This window comes from Typopeltis vanoorti, chromosome 14 (assembly GCF_054136105.1).
Source record: "Typopeltis vanoorti isolate ZY-2024b chromosome 14, IOZ_Tvanoo_1.0, whole genome shotgun sequence".
NCBI classification, from domain to species: domain Eukaryota; kingdom Metazoa; phylum Arthropoda; class Arachnida; order Uropygi; family Thelyphonidae; genus Typopeltis; species Typopeltis vanoorti.
The window spans coordinates 116682866-116704242 of record NC_143562.1 but is presented as its reverse complement, the minus strand read 5'-3'; the positions used below and the strand labels follow the sequence as shown (position 1 = coordinate 116704242).

General features: G+C 36.7%; 1 protein-coding gene across 4 annotated transcripts in view; it reads right to left on the bottom strand.

Annotated features, from left to right (window-relative positions):
• The window catches only part of unc80 (unc80, NALCN channel complex subunit), a 1852146-nt gene that overhangs the window by 1638337 nt on the left and 192432 nt on the right, over positions 1 to 21377 (bottom strand). For all 4 annotated transcript variants that reach the window (XM_090404461.1, XM_090404464.1, XM_090404465.1 and 1 more), the window contains one exon: positions 9571 to 9802. In XM_090404461.1, the coding sequence (XP_090260587.1) occupies positions 9571 to 9802 (232 nt within the window). The remainder of the gene's footprint in view (positions 1 to 9570; positions 9803 to 21377) is intronic.

Genomic DNA, 21377 nt, shown 5'->3' with positions numbered 1-21377 from the left:
TGACATACTTTGGGCAGACATGCTTTTCTGTTGAAAAAATAATTGGTGAACATTAATATTATGTTGAATATCTGAAACTGAATTTACAATCAGGTAATGGGTGTGACAGATAAGGAGAACCGTATACAGTGATATTCTTGAAATTTGCAAAAGTGTTTGATAGATTACCACATAAAGACTTGGTGTACAAGCCACAGAGGATGGAAAGAGATAGTATATTTGTTAGATGGATTAGAGATTGGCTCTCTGCATGATAGCAACAAGTTGTGTATGATGGATCAGTGTCTCACAAAAGGTGGGTAACCAGTGGCATGCCCCTGGGTTCTGTTCTTGGACACCTGCTGTTTAACCTGTTTATAAATGATATGTCATGTGGACTGACTGGGTGATCTTCAGTAGTTGGCTGATGATGCAAAGTTGGGGAGAATCATAAGTAGGAATGCAATGTTAATTCTTTTCAGGAAGATTTGAATAGACTTTTGACTTGGACAAAGTAGTGGAGTTGTAGTTTAAATATTAATAAGCGCAAAGGTGTTGCATTTTGGAATGTAGATATATAAGAATGTGTACTATTACTATATCAAGTGCTGTACTGTAGGAAGTGGATGAGATTCGAAACTGAGGAGTGATGGTTCACAACAGACTGAAGTTTAGTGGGCATATTGCAAGTGTTGCAAAGACTGCACATCATAGTGCTGCTATGATAAGAAGGATTCTTACATGTAGGGATAAGGAATTGGTTCTACCTGAAGAAAGTACTGGTCAGGTAACGCTTGGACCACTGTGCTCAAATTTGGTCACCTGGTTTTCAGTGTGAGGTGGAAAAATTGGAGAGGGTCCTGGGACAATATCAGGACTTTACAATGCTGGCTATGAAGAGAGGTTGAAGAAATGTGGATTGCAGAGTTTTGGTGAATAGGAGGTATAGAGGGGATATGATAGAGGCATTTAAGATAGTGAGATTTTATCAGATTAATCCAGATGTGATTATAAAAAAAGGTAGAATGCAAGAGGGGGAAAACCAGTGAACATCCCTGGATGTTATTTAAGAATGTGGTGGGGGGGGGGGGGGTGTAAGAGTAGATTTTTTACATGGAGAATTGTCAGTGAATGGAACGCATTACCAGAATAAGTTGTTAACACAAGGAGGGGTAAGGATTTTAAGATTTGGTATGGAAAATATGATGTCAGTCAAATGAACTCCTACAATGAGTCTGCCGACTCCATGGAGGGTGCAATAATAATAATAATAAATATGAACACCTTTACAAAGAAAGTTGTGAAGCCCTTTTACATTTGCTCAAGGTAGTCGTTTTTAACTGGTAAATAAACCAATTATTGTATGTACCTTTGTATTCCTGTTTCTTTGATTTGCTTGTTTCACTGATGATGTTCTGTTATTTTCAGTACGAAATATATATTCTTTCATTAAAGTTAGTGTGGATAAAGTTACAGATTGTAAATTTTCTTTCTTTGTTTTATAGACCCACTTGGTATATTTAGCTGTTTTTCTCAGAAATTTCATTTTGGCTGTTAATGCTGCAGAGGTCTATAAATAATCTTACACATATCCAGTGTATAGCTTGGAGGTCATGCGTAGCTGTGCATGCATATATTACGAGTGATATTCCACTGTTTATGTGGTCAGTTTTTTTGATTTAACATGTGTTATGTAAAGGTATGTGATATTTCATAGTAAATGGTATCCGAGAGATACTGCGACCTCCGATGTCAGTATAGCATTGGTTTAGTTGTTTTTTTTTCTATTTATCATTGAAAATGGCTTGAAAAATATATCGATTGGATAATCCATCAGATGTTGAAGAGATTCAGTGATTTTGTTACTTGAGTCCAATGATGAGAATGATAGAGTCGAATGCGAAAGTGATATTTGACAGAAAATTTTATCTGAGAGATACCGCGAACTCCGATGTCAGTATAGTATTGGTTTAGGTGTTGTTTTTTTTCTTTGTTTCTTTGTCCAATAATTTCTAGATTGTAACTGAAAATAAATAAACCATCATGTATTATATTTGCATTTTTTTTTTTAAAGCTTTATCGCATTTTAACACATACTAGTAAAATGCATCTCTCAGATACACGTGACCTACACTGCAATTTTTTCGACCGCGACCTCCACAGTGTTAATCAATTTTTCATTCTTCCTTTTTTTTTTATGGTCTATGTTTCACTTTGATTTAATAAAGCCTGTTTAGACAGAATGTTATAAACTCTGATTCTGATTGGTTTCTGTACCAGGGATGGCTTAAATATATTATTTATCATGTCATTTACTTTAACAAAATTTTATATTTAAATATTATCTTGTTATCTTCATATGATAAGGTGCCTCCATGATGCAATTAGAAGAATGAGAGTATGTTGCACCCCCTTCAATTGGAAAAGTGCTAAGTTCGATTCTTGGAGGAATCTTTATATGTTTTTTTTTTTTTTTTCAATTGAAGGTGATTTAGTAAATCTTACAGAAGTAGCAGGATTCTCTTGAAAACTCAGGTTTTTCATTGTGCATACACCCAAATCACCCTTGAGAACACACACACAATTTATATACAAAAATACTACTGGTTGTGGTGGTCAGTAGATGGGATTGGTGTAGGTGATGATGGTAGTGGATGTTCACTGCAGTAGATTCTCTTGAAAACTCAGGTTTTTCATTGTGCATACACCCAAATCACCCTTGAGAACACACACACAATTTATAGACAAAAATACTACTGGTTGTGGTGGTCAGTAGATGGGATTGGTGTAGGTGATGATGGTAGTGGATGTTCACTGCAGTAGATGGAGATTTGTAGAGTAGGTGTCCTCCCCAGATGAGTCTTTGAACTACTTGGAGGTGTCACACAATAATAATAATAATAAGTAACATCCCAGGTATTTGAAAGTATTTACTTAGCCTAATATTTTATTATCTATCACTATTTAACTCATTACTGGCTTTTCCTTATTCCCAAATGCTATCTCTCCTTTCCAATCCATACTGCATAATTAAAATCACCCATAATAATTACACTTCCTTTGTTCACTAATCCAAGTTGTTTATGCATTTCTTCATCATCAACCTCCACATGCCCTGGCCTATAGCAACATCCAACTAAATATGTCTTCCTGTCAACCTCCACATTACATCACATTGCCACTATTTCCCTCTTTCATGTCTACCTTATGTGGAAATAATTTTCCTACTATCATGCAGCACTCCCCCCCCCTTTTTTTCTTGTCCTTTCTATCCTCGTGAAAAATGCGTATCCTTCCATTTCTATTCCTGTTAGAATATCTTCATTCAACCATGTTTCACTTAATCCAATGATTTTGGGGTGAATAAACTCAATCAGAGAAACCATTTCATTTCTCTTATTTCTGATACTTCTGGCATTTGTAAACAAACACAATAATTCATTTTTAAGTCTATAATCAGTCATATCCAAGCCACTTGTTGGTTGTGATTTCCTCACCACACTTGTCCTTGTCCAATCACCTTTATCATCACTTACCACATATATCCACTCAGACTCAACTTCCCTGCCCACATCACAATATACTCCATCTTCACACACAGATTCACTGCCACTTTCAATATCTACTCTCCCCGTGACACATCTCCCTGTCCACCTGGACTCATTACAATCATATACAATTTATTGTATTTATCTTTATTTCTGGGTTTATTTGCATACCAAATGGGTTATGCTGTTTCTAGATTGTTATAATTATATATATATATATATATATAGTAACTCTCCTACTATGAGATATGGTACCTCTATACACCTCTTCCTTTACTGCATTAATATATATATATATATATATATATATACATACATATATATACATACATATATATTATTGCAATTAGGATTGACTCGGGATGTATACATTTATAAGATTAAAATTTAACTGACTAGAACCCAAGAAAGTATAACAAAAACTTTTAATAAATCACGACTAGTTTCATCGGTATTCTGACTTCTTCAGGTGAGTAAGAAATAACATAAGACTTATAAAAATAACAAGGTAAAAAACATGGACTTTCTAGCTTAATAAAGAGAAACAGAAATTTTTGTTTCTTTTTATTATACTTTCTGTTATTATTTCTATTATTTCTTTTTATTATACTTTCTGTTATTATTTCTATTATTTCTTTGTGTTATACTTTCTCGGGTTCTAGTCAGTTAAATTTTAATCTTAAATATAAAAATTATAAATATATATATATATATATATATATATATACGAGGTGTGGCAATCAAATAACGAGATTGCAAAAATGTGGTTTATTATTACAATTGTACAACTTAATTGTTATCCCCTTCAACATACTCCCCTCCTCTATCTATACACCATTGCACACGAATTTTCCATTGTTAGAAGCAGCCATCAGGTGTTATCTGCTTCAGTAGCACTGCAGTTTTCTACTTTACCTCATCCACTTTACCTCATCCGATCTGTGGAAGAACAACACTTGAATTCTCCATCAGGACAACACTCCAGCCCACAGTACACTGTCTGTAAAGCAATATCTGGCTGATAAGAAGATCCCAGTGTTGGACCATCCACCTTACTCTCCAGACTTAGCTCCATGTGACTTTTACCTTTTTCAAAGTTGAAATCCGCATTGAAGGGCACCCATTTTCAGTCAGTGGATGAGGTAAAGGAGAAAATGGCAGAGCTACTGAAGCAGATAACACCTGATGACATGCAGCACTGCTTCAAACAATAGAAAATTCATATGCACTGGTGTATAGATAGAGGAGTATGTTGAAGGGGATAACAATTAAATTGTACAATTGTAATAATAAACCACATTTTTGCAACCAGTCTCGTTATTTAATAGCCACACCTCGTATATTAAAAAGTAGAGATGATAGGGTAAATTCTTGCCATACTCCTCTGGATATGTGTTTCCATTCTAATATTTGTTCTAATTTGACTGCTGTTTTATTTCCTATGTATATTTCTTGAACAGACTGAAAGATCAGATATTTAGATCAGTTAATATTTTCAACAATTTTTTGTCTATTAATTTTATGAAAGGCTCTTTCATAATAAATGAAGGCAATATGCTTAACTTTTTTTAAATTCTCTTTCCTTTTTGATTAATAACTTGAGAGTAAAAATTTAGTCTACACAAGACTGGGCTTTTTTGTAATCCATTCTATTCTTCTAGTGGTCTGTTCTCTACAATACTCTTTAGTTTCTCTTTTAATATTATTATTATTACGTGACACATCCAGGGAGGCCAAGGACTAATCATGGGAGAGCACACTACTCTACTTTGTTAATACATCTCATCCTCTGCACTAATTAATTCTCCAACTATGACACTACCATCAATGCCATCTATCGTCCATCATCACCAACAACAGTATTTTTTGTCATGTAAACTGCATGTATTCTGAAGGCCAATTTTTCTGTATGCAGGATGAAAAACCCGAGTTTCTGGGAGAAAAACCCTACTAGCAACATATGAAATCGGCTAACTCACCTTCAACTGAAAAAGCCGATATAAGGATTCCTCTCATCACAATGAGAATCAAACCCAGGTCTTTTCCAATCGAAGAGCACGATCCGCAATTCTTCCAATTGCGCTACAGTGGTAATATTCCTGCATATATTTTGTACTCCGCAATTAGCAGACTAATTCCACGTGAGGCTATTGCAGTCCTCTTGATTTCTTTTTTTATAAATTCGAATAACCAGCACTTTTTAACAATGTTTCGAGTTTTTCCAGAGATTCAGAGCATATTAAATTTCATGAGTCTTTCATTAAATTTGTCACCTGCCTTTTTGAACAGTTCTATGATTATATTTCTTTCTCCTGGTGTTTTCCTATTTTTTTTATCTTATTTATTGTATCTTTTAGTTCTGACATTGTAATATTTTCTGTTAGATTATTATTATTTTCATAACCCCCATGGAGTCACAAGACTCATCACGGGTGGTCAAAATTAGTGAACACAAAGTCTATCATACCACTATTTAAAATCATCCACAGTCTGCAAAATCATCACCCTCTCAAGGCAATGCATTCCATGCTCCTACCACTCTCCATGCAAATTACTTACTTCTTACCCTGTTACTCAACACCTCCTTCTGAAACTTCCAGGGATGGCCTCTTGTCCTTATTCCTTTCCTTGTTCAACAGCTTAAATATCTCAATCATATTCCCCCATTTGCCTTCTATCTACAGAACTCTGCAATCTGCATGCCCTCAGTCGATCCTCATAACCTACACTGTATAGTCCTGACATCATATTTGTTATCCATCTCTGCACCCTCTCCAAGATTACTTAATCCCATTCAAATCCCAGTGACCAGATCTGAGCACACAAATTCAGATATGGTCTGATCAAAGCATTATACAATGGAATCAGCACACTTTTATCTCTCACGGGCAATGTTCTCAACATTGCTATAATTCTCTGAGATTATTATTATCCCAAGACCTCCATGTAGTCAAAGACTCATCTAGGAGGTCCTTTTGTCATACACACAGCTCATCATACCGTGCCTTAAACACACTTAAATTCTCTCCAGACACCAGACTCTCAGGAAAGGCATTTCAATCATTCACAACTCTGCATGCAAAAACTCTCTTCTCACTCCCCTGCTCACACCCTAATTATACAGCTTCTAGATATGTCCTCTGGTTTTCCAATGATCTCCCACCATTTCCTGTAAAAACTCTCAAACACTGATCCCATAACAGCCCCTTAACAACTTATACATCTCTATCATATCTCTATCATATCCACTAGACTATGTAAATTGCATTTTCTCAAACTTTCTTCATATTCGACATTCTAGAGATCAGAAACTACCTTAGTTAGCCGTCTCTGGACCCTTTCTGACATCTCTTCATCCTTTTGAAAATGAGGTGACCAAATCTGTGCACATTAGTACATGTGTGGCCTCATCAAATCCTTATACAATGGAACAATCATTCACATCATTCCCAGAATTCTTTGGATTGTTCTCACAATTTTGGCAAGGTGTCCCCTAAATTTCAGATCCTTATCCACTATCATCCAAAGATCACTTATTTCCTCCACCTCCAACAATATATCCCTGCCAAGCATAAATTCTACATCCAATCATTGCTTCCTAAATTTTAAAATTTTACATTTTGTAATATTGAACTCCTATCTCCATTTCCATGCCCATTCGCTCAATTTATTCAAGTCTTCTTGTAAGGCCACAACATCTTCTCTACTCTTCATAGTTTGTCCCAACTTTGCATCATCTGCAAACAACTGAATATCCCTATCCAAATCTTCACTAATATCATTAACATACAGGTTAAACAATGATGGCCCTAAAACAGACTCCTGAGGCACACCATTATTGGTTTTTATCTTCCTGGATACTGCTCCCCCATACACAACTTGCGGATACCTATCAGATAGCCAGTCTTCCATCCAATGCACTGATATAATATCCAATCTCATCCCCTCTAGTTTGACTATCAACTTATCATGAGATAGTTTATCAAAAGCCTTTGCGAAATGTAAGTATACTACTGTATATCCCTCTCCTCTGTTAAAGGAAGCCATCACCTTATTGTAATAAGTAAGCAGATTACTAAAACATGACCTCCCTTTAGCAAATCCATGCTGTCCATGAAAGATAATACCATTGTTGTCAACCCAATTCTGGATCCTACAATAATATCTAGGATATTATTCTCACAAGCTTCTCCAACAACTTAACTATAACACCTGACACACAGATAGGCCTATAGGTTGATGCTTGAGTTCTATCACCCCTTATGAAGTGGCACAATCTTGCCCTCTTTCCACTCCTTTGGAACTTGATCCAGTGCAAGACTCATATTAAAAAAATATGTCAACTCCATGGCACATTCCTTCAGAATATGTAGTGATATATTATCAAGTCCCACAGCTTATTAACATCAAGTTTGCTCAAGTCCCCATACACCTCTTGCTCACTTACAGTTAGTCTCTCCTCTCCATCATCAATGGCTCTCAAACTCTCCATGATATCACATTCAAAAGAATGAAAGACCTTTATGAACTGCTGATTAAGTATCTCCACTATTTCTTCTGCAGTAGTTGTCCTTATACCATTTTCTCCAATCAATGTCATCTTTCCATAATCATTCTTTTTTTTTGCTGGCTACATATCAAAAGAACTCCCTAGGATTCGTTTTGGCTTGATTAGCTAACTGCTGCTCATACTTCACTTTTGCTATCCCTACCAACCAAGTCACCCTACCTGCCTGGTTTTTGTAATCCTCATGGAATTGGTTGTTATTACCACTTCTCTTATGCTACCTCCATAATGCCTTTTTTCTCTATATCGCATGCTTAATCTCTTCATTCATCCATGTCAAATCTACCTTATTTAACTTTTTGACCCTTGAAATACATTTAGACATTGCTTGTAGTAGACAGTTTTTGTGTATCCCCCTAGCTGCATTGAACTCCTTTCCAGTTAACTCCTCATCTCAGGAGACATGCAAGCTGTCTCCTGAGCTCCTCATAATCACCAGCCTTGTAGTTCCACATATACCCTTTTCCCGCAGAGGTTCTCACACTGCTGGCAACCACCCAGGTAATCACTTCATGGTCACTTTCACCAAATGGAGGGTGATTTGAAAACTCATTTATAATTACATTCTCTGATGAGATGATCAAATCCAAAACCCTCAATTCTCATATGTCCTCCGTTACATGCTGTCTGAGGTTGTCTCTCAAAAACTCATTTTCTTTACTTCCAGTTGCCATCTCATCATCCCAGTTTATATTGTCATAGTTAAAATCACCCATAATAATCATCCTTTTCTTGTTTGCTTGGCTAATTTGATTATACATTTCATAGTCATTCACATTACAAGGTATATAACAACATTCAACTAAGTATCCCCAGAACTTTAAAAATATCCACAATCACTCCAAGATTCCTTGCTTCCTGCACTTCTTCCAGTATAACTCCACCAAATGAATGAAATGTTTCTTCTATGGATCCCAAATTTTAAAACCTTACATTTAATTGCATTAAACTGACATGCCCATGCCATTGCCCACCCTAACAGCCTATTCAAATCCTCTTGAAGAGTCAAAACATCAGCACTATTACTAATAACCCTCCCAAGCTTCTCATCATCTGCAAATTATTTTAACCAATTTCTCAATAAGTCTCCCTTACAAATTTGTAATTGATTTTTGATTAAAGAATTTTGTATCACCATTATTAAAAGGTATTTTTCCAATAGCAGGAATTTCATTTAATAACCAAATCAAAGGCTGTTATTTCTATACCATATACCTTTATGTGCAGGGAGAGCAATTCACTTCTATAAGCTTATTATAATTAGCAAATAACTGAATATATGAATATACTGATATCTAGACTACTCAGCAGTCTGAATGCCTAAGTTTGCATAAAATTATTTTAATTCCAGAGATAATGTAATTTTCTCTGAAAAATAATAAAATTAAAAGAAAGATGTATACTGAGCAATGATTATCAAACAAATTTTAAGTAAAAAATTGACACTATTAACAATTATAGATTCTGAAAACTTACCAACACCTCCTCCAAGAAAAACATTACCAAATTTTGTATGGCTCTGTTTACTCCTTCGAGATTTCATTAATGTACTTTTTGTATAAACTTTAGTATTAAAACATGGTACATTTGGATGTTGGTAGTTCCAAAGTGATTCCCATATTTTGAGGCCATTTTCAAGACGAAAGCTCATTATAAAATCTGAGTGTTTAATAAACTCTATCAGAGGGGCAAATAGATAGACAAAGACCTAAAATAAATAACACAATTTTAATTTCAGGAACAATAATAAACCTAGTACACATTTTTTTTTTAATTTAAAAAATACATAAATAAAATAAAAATAAAAAAAGCATTACAACTAGGATTTCTGAAACTAAGTTTCATGCAGCTCATAAAACTGATGTAAATCTACATAACATAACAAAAGCTAAGCTTATTAGAAATAAAATAGCTCAATTGATACCAACTCCCTAAATTTAAGCTAATGGATTATTTAAGGTCAATTTGTATACAGTCATACCGACTTACACGAATCCGGAGTTACGCGGTTTCATATATTTACGTATTCCAATCCCGCCTCACCACTAGTCGTATCTTTCCGGTGCCGGCCGCATTCGCCAGTGTCGCACATACTGTGAACAAGCACTGACGTGTTTTGCGCAGTCTCCATTCATACACGATTTTTATAGTTTACAAACTTGCGATTGTTTAATGTTATGTTCTTGATAAAAATTTTATCACATAAAAAATAATAATGTCATCCAAAGGAAGCAAGTCCGATTCTTCTACAGCTAGCAAGAAAAGGAAAACATTGACTTTGGAAACAAAACTCAACATTATTAAGGATTTTGAAGGCAGGATGAAAATTTGTGAGTAAGCAAAGAAGTTTGATCTACAGGAATCCACAGTAAGAACAATCATAAAAGAAAGGTTTACAGATTTTGGAGGACATAGATTCTAACGAGGAATGAATTGTAGCCACAAGGTAAGGAATAAAAAAATCATTAGCTTGCTATGAAGAAATTTTTCATGACAAGAAAAAGACATTATGCCATCAGACGAATCTATTAGATTTTATGAAACCATTGACATCGAAATAACTTTCTTTTTTTTATGTACAAAAAACTACAATTATGATTATATTTCTTAAAAAATATAGGTGTTTTTGTAAACCTTTGGTCCCAATTAACTAATATTTTGTATGTTTGTATGCAAAATTATACCCGAGTTACGCAAATTCGACTTACGTGCTTTTATTTGGTCCCACCTACCATGTAACTTCGGGGTATGACTGTACTAAATATTTATTATGAAAAGAACAGTGACCAAACAACACACCTGAATAGTCATGAAAGGAAGGATGGTTGGTAAACTTTTCCAGTTGACAAATTTAGTTACTTTATGATTATTTTATTTGTTACATAACTGATAATGGGGTCAAAAAATTGCATAAAAATGATAATAATGCAGAAAATGAAGAACCAGATGCTGTACACAGAAGCATGAAAATGGCTGAAATATAATACAGAAATATTAAATGTTGAAATAAATTTAAATATAAAAAAGGATACAAGACTAATAACTGTTCTTAGTTTTGCTAAAACTAAGTATAAGTTATTGCTATAACATGGCAAACTTCAATTATACCAAAATGCAGTCTTATTCCCACAAGAAGGGATTTTCCCTTACCATCAGCCTGGCTGGCCAAGTGGTTAGCGTATCTGCTCTCCAGCCAAAAGGCTGTCGGTTCGAATCCCGCCATGGGCATGGATGTTTGTGATTGTCTGTGGAAATACCAGTGGTGGTAGTCGGCGGTAGATGGTGTTGGTGTAGTTGCGGTCAGTTGGTGGATTGAGCTGATGGAGACAGAGTTGTAGAGCAGGTGCCCTTCCTCGATGAGTCTATGGACTCCCTGGGGTGTCAAATAATCAATAATATTAGACCTCTAAACAACATCGTATGTTTCTTCTTGGGCTAACTTAGAAGTTAAGAAGAAGGGCTATGATTGCTAATCAGTGAATGAGAATATTCTACAGGAGGGATGGTGGAAAGTTTATAGATGTATAGAGTGAATTTGAGGATAAAAAGGCTTACATATTCCCAATGGACTACATTCGAATGGTTCTGGAAGTAGTTGTTTGGAGAAAGTGTCATTTAGTGAGAGTTTGGAAGTGCAAAACCAGGGAAATAAGATAATGGTGGGGATGCAATAAAGCATATGTATGGACACCACTGGGATAAATGAATGCGAGCACAGAAATGATTATGCAATGCTGAATGTAATTTCACAGATTTCGGATTAGAATTGGTCGATAATGGCAATTATAAAGGTAATTGTGAGTCCAAGGGAATATTGAAATGCATGTACACAAATGCCAAAACTACTGGAAATAAGGGAGAGGAGTGTTTTAGCAATGGTCAGTTCAACTTGGTCAAAAATTATAGGCATCAGTGAGTCCTGGTTGACTGAAAATGATACAGGGATAGAATACAAATTGGTATTGTATTTCCAGGGATGATAGAAGAAAAAAGACAGGAGGTGGGGAACTGCTGATGTTAGCTGTAGAACTACAACAAAAATTTAAATTAAAGAGAAATTTAGGTCTTGGATGGGGTGGGGGGTTGTTTGTGATTGTCTGGTGTGAGATGGAGACCAACAGGATAAAATATATTATTGGTTGCTGCTATTCACTAGGAGGTCCACAGAAAGATGTAGATGTCATGCACTGGCAAATTAGTACAATGGGGACAGACAGAACAATTATTATGGGAGACTTCAACTATGGGGGACATAGATTGGATAGGGAAAAGTTGAGATGGAAGTGAAATCTATACAGATGCTACGGAATAATTAAATGAAACATGTTATATAGAGAGAACCATGGGTTTGAGAGCACTGGATCCATAACCAAGGTAGATACACTGCTTTCAGATGGAGAGAGTGACCATGCAGTCTTGTTCTGGGAAGTTGCTAAATATGTAGAATTCTCAGTCAAGAAAGGGTTTACATTGACCTATAAAACTGGTAATTATGACAGACTGAGGAGGCATCTTGGAGCAGTGCCATGGATGGAGAAGCTACAAGGAAAGAATGTCAAGAGTGCATGAGAAGTGGTCAGAAATCATTTGAGAAAAGCAGTATCAGAAATGCATCACTAAGATCAGGAGTATAAACCAAATGGGGATTAAGTAGGGATATAAAGCAAGAGCCACAAAAAAAGAAACACTGTAAAGGAAGTATAAAGAAAAAGGTGATCAACATACTCATGAGCAATATGCAGTACAAGCAAGAAGGGTGACTAATATAGTAAGAAAAGCCAAATCGATTATGAGAGAAAATCAGTTAACAAGGACAAAGTAAATCCCAAGGAGTTTTTTCATTATGTAGCAAGTAACAGGAAAAATGACTATGGTAGGATGACTTTAATCAAAGATGATGACAGAAATGTGACAGAGACAAAAGAAATAGTTCCTGACAAATAAGTCAGCACAAGCTGACTTATTTGCCAGGAACTTTTGATATGCATTCTTCTTTTCCTTCCCTGCCTCTTTAACTTCCTGTGTCCACCATGGGGTTCTGATTTTTCTCTCCTTGCAGACAATCTCACCATGCCTCTCTGGCTGAATCAGTCAATGTTTTCTTCAGGGTTTGCCACAGAATCTAAATCAGGTGTTAGTAATGATTAAGGTATAGGAATATTTTGATGGTGCTAACAGTAAAATTCCTATTCTTGTAATATATATACAGTTTTACTTAAGAAGTAAATCAGGTGTAAGGTATAACACTATATGTCAAATATTCTTATTTTATGCAGATTAAACTCGACAAGAAATTTCATCATCATCAAATTTGTACTATGTATCTTTTAGAGATATACAGGTCATCATGGTAGTACTACATGAAAAATTTGCATCATTATTAACTTACTTGATAATTTTCCTTCAGGAAATTGTCAATAGTAAGTCCAATTAGTCTGCTATTTGTCTTCTTGATTTTCTTGTCCCTATAGTTCTACATCCAAAATCAAGTCTTGGCATCGTGGATTTGTTGCCTCAGGCTCTGTCTGTCCAGGACCTTATTTCATCAGTCCGATCATTGCAATTTGGTGTTGCTATCTTAATATCTCTCTCTCTCTCTAGGTGGTCACAGTGTTGCACGTGAGTTCTTATCGCTCCTGCCTTCTTCCAACTTTTATCCGTTTTTCTGCAAAGGACTTGGTTTTCATTTTAGAAATTATGGACTTTACAACCGCATTATAAATAACTCTTTTAATTCGCGACATTTCAATCTTCATATTACGATCATCATCTGGAGCATATACAAATATACAGTACAAGCTGAGTTACATTACATACAGTAAGCTAGAGAAACAATGATTTGATCACAGGTTATTCTACTGGCATGACCTCTATTGAAAAAAAAAATTACAAATTAATTATTTAGAAACTACATCAAGCTAAATTCTATTTATGATAACATGAGCAAACATTCTTTCTTATAGATAGTTTTCTTTCAGTAACAATGATGCCCTATTTTTAGCATTACAATTGTTATTTTTGATTTAGGATCCTGGATTATCTACAGTCCTGTTTATAGTTACTCATAGAGAGGAAGGTTCCATGGATCGAATATGTGCCTTCCATATGTTTGGGATTTTTAAACAATCATTATCGTTCAGATTGGGGTGGTTGATAATAATCTCACAGGCTTCCTGAATTTTGCGTTCATACCGTGTTTTGGTGTGATGTAAGCAACTGGTGCTTTTCCAGTCAATTCTATGTAAGGTGTTCAAGGCTTGATCAGAAATATAGAATTGACTGGAAGTGTGCCAGTTGTTTACATCACACCAAAACATGGTATGAACGCAAATTTAAGGAAGCCTGTGAGATTATTATCAACCACCCCAATCTGAACGATAATGATTGTTTAAAAATCCCAAACATATGGAAAGCACATATTCGACCCATGGAACCTTCCTCTCTAAGAATAACTATAAACAGGACTGTAGATAATCCAGGATCCTAAATCAAAAATAACAATTGTAATGCTAAAAATAGGACATCATTGTTACTGAAAGAAAACTATCTATAAGAAAGAATGTTTGCTCATGTTATCATAAATAGAATTTAGATTGATGTAGTTTCTAAATAATTAATTTGTAATTTTTTTTTTTCACTATGATCAAATCATTGTTTCTCTAGCTTACTGTATGTAATGTAACTCAGCTTGTACTGTATATTTGTATATGCTCCAGATGATGATCTTAATATGAAGATCGAAACGTTGGGAAATTAAGAGTGATTTATAACACAGTTGTAAAGTCCATAATTTGTAAAATGAATGCTGATCACCATGCAACACTAAAAGAAAGGACTTGGTTTTTTATATAGATATATTCTACAATCTGGGAGCTATCCACTCATACTAGTCATGTATGCAATTGATAAGTGATTTATGACAGTTTCCTTTTCCTGCTGTATGAGTTCCTATATCAACAGAATAATTCCTTCTTCGCCACCTGTACTAGCTGGATTCATCACTTGCAGCTATTGCCGGCAACGGATTACCTGCCATGGCAACCGCACAATCCTGTGCTACCACTAACTCAGCAAAACAAGGACCCCTACGACTTCGGACCCGGAAGGAAGAGCAAAGTTCACGGGAGCTATGGACACAGAAAACAAGTCAGTCAATTCCAAATCTTATGCTAATGTTGTATCAAACGAAAATATACGATCATCCCCAAACAACACTGATTTCACACACGAATGCCACATCAGCCAGCAGTAAACCGATAAATGCAAAAATAACTACCACTATTAGCAACATCACTTCTCGAGAAAATGGAATTTTTAATTTCACCACCAAAGAAAACATCATACTAGAAGAGTATCTAACGCCGAATGCCAAAATTGTAGCTGCAAAATATATTACTGAAGCTTCCCGCGTATCTGGTACTGTGCAGGTGTATTTCAGACACATACACATCTGATAGGCAGATATGTTACTGCAAAAATAAAGGATATCGGCGATTATCACTTCGAAGCAGCCCCAATAGCACTGCCCCCGACAAACGTAACGGTATCAAACGTTCCCCTGAAATTTCCCATCAGCTCATCAGATCCATGTTATCAAGATACAGTTGTCACAAGAAAAATAAGCACATTGTCAGCAGCCACAAAAAAGCCCAATTCACCCGTGTTAAAAGCTTTTGAAGAGAGGCATTAATGCGCTTTCCAAACAATGATGCACTACACAACCTGCCAAAATTAATTAGCACAGACATAAATGGAATAACCTACACTTTATACTTATCTTTCTCATCACAGCACTTTTTCTGTGATGAAGAGGGTTACATTAGGAAACAATGTCCCTATCTCACCAATGATTCATCAACATATATCCCAGCCCAAAATAGCAAACCAGTTGAACAGAACAACATCGTACATGAAGAAAATCAAAGCATAGGAAAAAGTAAACCAAAAATTCTCTCCCCATCACTAATTACAGAGCCAAGAAAATCCCGAACTGGAAAAGACAAGGCTCACATCGCTCTTGAATGCCTGCTGAGTAATGAGATCCAACACTCTGATAATGAAGTTTCACGGCATACAACACTTAACAATCAGCATGAACACAACTCAAAATGGCCTTTCATCACCTGCAGCCAGCCAAGGAGAAACAGAGTTCCCAGACGATGAGGGAACTGTACTTCCACATGAAGACTTAGAAGAGGAAGAAGTTGAGGGGAACTTCCCTACACTGAGGGTCCCCTAACCATGAAGCAGCTGTCATCCTTCATACAGAAAGTGTGAATCTCCCCTCGCAAATTAACTATAGCCCTTAAATACACAACAAGAATCCCAGAACTAATATCTCAACTTCAGGATCTACACTCAAAACTGAAATGTAAAAAGAGCAGAGCAGAGGTTAACAGGAGTAAGCAAATCTACTACCTGATTAATGGGCTACAAGCACAATACCAGGACCAATATTAGATTCAACTTACAATTAAACTTTCATAAACATAATGTCGTTGAACCTTTTTTCTCTCAATGCAAGAAGATGTGCCTCTGTTTTACGCAATAGAATAGTCCTTGACCAGGTACAAAAACATCATATAGACCTAATACTTCTGCAAGAAACAAATATAAACTCCTCATCCAATTTATCTAGAAGATGGGCAGAGTGGCCTTATGACATCACTCTGCAACCCAAGAACATCGCGGAGCAGAAGTTAGCTTAAGTGTACGTTATCGATCTCCCAACAAACTGAAAGCAGGATAAGCCTTGTATGCTCACATAAAAGCACCCAAACATAATACCCTGCACGTGTTCAATATCTACATGCCACAGTAGGATGCTATCGCATCACAAATCTTGGATTTCATTCAAACTATCTTTCCAGTGTTGACCAAGAACATATGATAATAGCTGGAGACTTTAACTGCACACTTGACCAAGAAACAGACTTCGATGTACTGAACATCGTAGCTCAATAATAAACAAACTTCAAACACTGGTAAATGATAATGAACTCACTGATGTCTTTCGGCATCAACATCCAAATAAGAAGTCCTACACATGGAGGTCAGCAATCACAGCAACTAATAAGCCACTCTAACATGACTGGACAGATGGATACTACATTTCAAACACAATGTTCCTCTAGTTAGAAACATCTCACACATTCCATCCTACATCTCAGATCATTGCTTCATCAAGCTGCAACTTTCATTATCGTTAGAAGCATCCAAATCAGGAAGTGCCTATTGAATCTTCAACAATACCCTCCTGAAAGATCCAGATTACATAACAAACACTCAGGCTTTAATAACTAACCTCACTCACTTGAAAGGGAATACAGAATCAATGGAAACATGGTGGCCCTACCTAAAGTGAAGACACTGAACAAATGCTATTTCATTTTCCTAACACCTGTTTAAAATGATTGTGCAGCTGTGTCCAGTTCAGGTTATGTATTTTAGTGTTGCCAAGGTGTACATCTAAGTATGTTTGTCCTTCATTTGACCTGGTACATTCGATCGGAGAATCACTTCTAGATTTCCATCTGCCTGACCACAAGCCAGTTGTTTTTGCAGAGTTTAATTTGGCCCCTGAGGCTTGTGCATATAGTCTGTGTGCTTCCTCAGTTGCTGTCATTTCTTCTTCATTTCGGACTATTACAGTGACATCAACGGCATATGCTGACAGGGTTATTTTTAGCTGTGATTCTATTATGCTGGTGCGTTTGGAGATGATGGTGTCATGTACTCATTTGAAGAAGGATTCGATGGCCAGTGTGTATAATTGTTCGTCCAGAGAGAGGACATCCTTGCTTGATCCCGCGAGAGTATGACAAAGTGTGGAGAAAAAAAAAAAGAAAAATTACAGCTATCACATAAAACTAGAGTTCTAAATGGAGAAAAAAACTGGTACTAGTTTTTTCTTAAGATGACTGTCTCCCAGATTTTAGGCAAATTTATACAGCCATATTTGTTGAGATTTTGAGTGTGTTTCAGGGCTTCTGTTGCCTCTGAGAACAATCTCTCCCACTTGTAAGAGCTTCTGTACAGTACTTTTGTGTTCTTCCAGTTGATCCTGTGTGCAGGGGAATCCAGAATATGGTCTGCTAGGCCCCACTTGTCACAGTGATAATGCTGGATGTATCTTTTGTGTTCGTTGATGAGGATGTTCACAGTTATTCCTGTTTGACCACAGTAGACTTGATTACATGAGCAGGGAACTTCGTAGACTGCTGGATGTGATAAAGGGGTAATGCTGTCCTTGGGAGAGTGGAAAAGGGTTGCTAATTTGCTCCGCGGTCTGAATGTGGTGCGTATTTCATGTTTATTAAGAATTCTTGAAATCTTTTCGGATGTGCCTTTAATGTATGGGATTATTATTATTATTATTTCCCAAGACCTCATGGAGTCAGAGACTCATCTGGGAGGTCCTTTTATCACACACACATCTCATCATACCGTGTCTTAAACACACTCAAACTCCTTGCAGACACCTAACTCTCAGGCAACGCATTCCAATCATTCACAACTCTGCACGAAAAAAACCTGCCTCTCACTCCCCTATTCACACCCTCTTTATAGAGTTTCCAGGGATAACCTCTGGTTCTCCCCTGATCTCCCACTATTCTCTGTAGAACTTCTCCACCATTGATCTTATAAAACTCCTTACCAACTTGTAGGTCTCTATCATTTCTCCCCTCTTCCTTCTCTCCACCTGACTCTGCAAATTACATCTTCTCAATCTTTCCTCATACTCAACATTCCAGAGGTCAGAAACTACCTTAGTCAGTTGCCTTTGGACCCTTTCCAACATCTCTTCATCCTTCTGAAAACCAGGTGACCAAATCTGGGCACAATAGTCCATGTGTGGCCTAATCAAAGCCTTATACAATGGAACAAGAATCTCCCTACTTCTACACGTCAGTGTCCACCACATCATTCCCAGAAGTCTTTGTGTTGTCTTCACAATTTTGGCGATGTGTACCCTAAATTTTAGATCCTTATCCACTATCACCCCCAGATCTCTTATTTCCTCTACCTCCAACAATATATTTTCAAAAAGCATAAATTCTGCATCCCATCTTAGTTTGCCAAATTTTAAAACCTTACATTTTGCAACATTGAACTCACATCCCCATTTGCTTGCCCAATCACTCAATTTATTCAAGTCTTCTTGCAAGGCCACAACATCTTCACTACTCTTTATGGTTCGTCCCAACTTTGCATCATCTGCAAATAACTGAATATCTCCATCAAAGTCTTCACCAATATCATTAACATACTAATTAAATAGTAATGTCCCAAAAACAGACCCCTGAGGCACACTACTAGTGACTTTCCTTTTCCTGGATCTCGCCCCCCTATACACAACTTGTTGATACCTATCAGATAGCCAGTCTCCAATCCAATGCACTAATCTAATATCCAACCCCATCTGCTCTAGTTTGACTGTCAACTTATCATGAGGAACTCTATCAAAAGCCTTTACGAAATCCAAGTATATTACTGTGTATCCTTCTCCTCTGTCCAAGAAAGCAGTTACTTTATTGTAATAAGTAAGTAGATTACTAAAACATGACCTCCCTTTAGAAAATCCATGCTGTCCATCAAAGATTATACCATTGTTGTCAACCCAACTCTGGATCCTAGTTCTCACAAGCTTCTCCAACAACTTAACCACAACACCTGACACACAGATAGGCCTATAGTTTGATGCTTGAGTTCGATCACCTCCTTTATGAAGTGGCACAATCTTGCCCTCCTTCCACTCTTTAGGAACTTGACCAAGTGCAAGAATCATAATAAAAAAATATGTCAAGACAGGTGCCAACTCTCTGGCACATTCCTTGAGAATACGTGGTGATATATTATCAAGTTCCCAAACACCTCTTGCTCACTTACAGTCAGTCTCTCCTCCCCATCATCAACTGTTCCCAATCTCTCCATGAAGTCACATTCACGAGATTGAGAGATCTTTATGAACTGCTCGTTAAGTATCTCCACCACACATTCTGCAACAGCTGTCTTTATACCATTTCCTCCAATGAATGTCATCCTTCCATAATCATTCTTTCTTTTGCTGGCTACATATCGAAAGAACTCCCTAGGATTCTTTTTGACTTCATCAGCTAACTGCTGTTCATACCTCTCTTTAGCTACTCTCACCAATCTAGTCACCCTCCTTGCCTGGTCTTTGTAGACCTCATGAAATTGGTTACTTCCACTTCTCTTATGCTGCCTCCACAATGCTCTTTTTCTCTGTATCGCATGCTTAATCTCTTTATTCATCCATCTCACACCTACCTTATTTAACCTTCTCACCCTTGGAATACATTTCGACATTGCATCTAATAATAGTTTTTGAAAATCCCCCAAGCTGCATTGATCTCTTTTCCAGCTAACTCCTCATTCCATGCTACATCTGCAAGCTGTCTCCTGAGCTCTTCATAATCACCCCCCACTTGTAGTTCCACATATACCCTTTCTTCACAGGGATCCTTGCACTAATGGCAACCACGCAGGTAATCACCTCATGGTCACTTTCACCAATTGGTGGATGATTTTGACACCTCATTTATAATTACATCCTCTGATGAGATGACCAAATCCAAGAAGCTTAATCCTTGTGTGCCCTCTGTTACATACTGTCTGAGGTAGTTATCCCTCAAAATCTCAAGATACTCATTTTCTTTACTTCCAGTTGCTATCTCTTCATTCCAGTCTATATTGCCATAATTAAAATCACCCATAATGATCACCCTTTTCTTATTTGCTTGGCTTATTTGACTATACATTTCACTATCACCACCATCCACATTACCAGGTCTATAACAACATCCCACCAAGTATTTGATTCTATTCACCTCTGTCTCACACCATACCGCCTCAACACCTCTGGCCCTATTTCTCTCTTGCATCTCTACCTTGTATGGACATAACTCTTTCTCTATCATCAATAGCACTCCTGCTCCCTTTTTAACCCTTCTATCCTCATGAAACATATCATACCCTTCCATCTCTATTCCTGTCAGGATGTTGTCCTCATCTAACCATGTCTCACTTATTCCGACAATCTGTGGGTGAACAGATGCAATTAGTGCAACCATTTCATCCACCTTGTTTCTTATACTTCTAGCATTTGTATACAAACACGACAGCTCATTTCTAGATCTACAGCTAGTTCCACTGATACCACTCACTCAATGTGATCTCTCCATGCTGGACTAGGGCCATTTCCCTTTCTGCTTCTTCATTTTAGAACCCTTTTCAATTTCATCTGTTTCCTCTTGATCCCT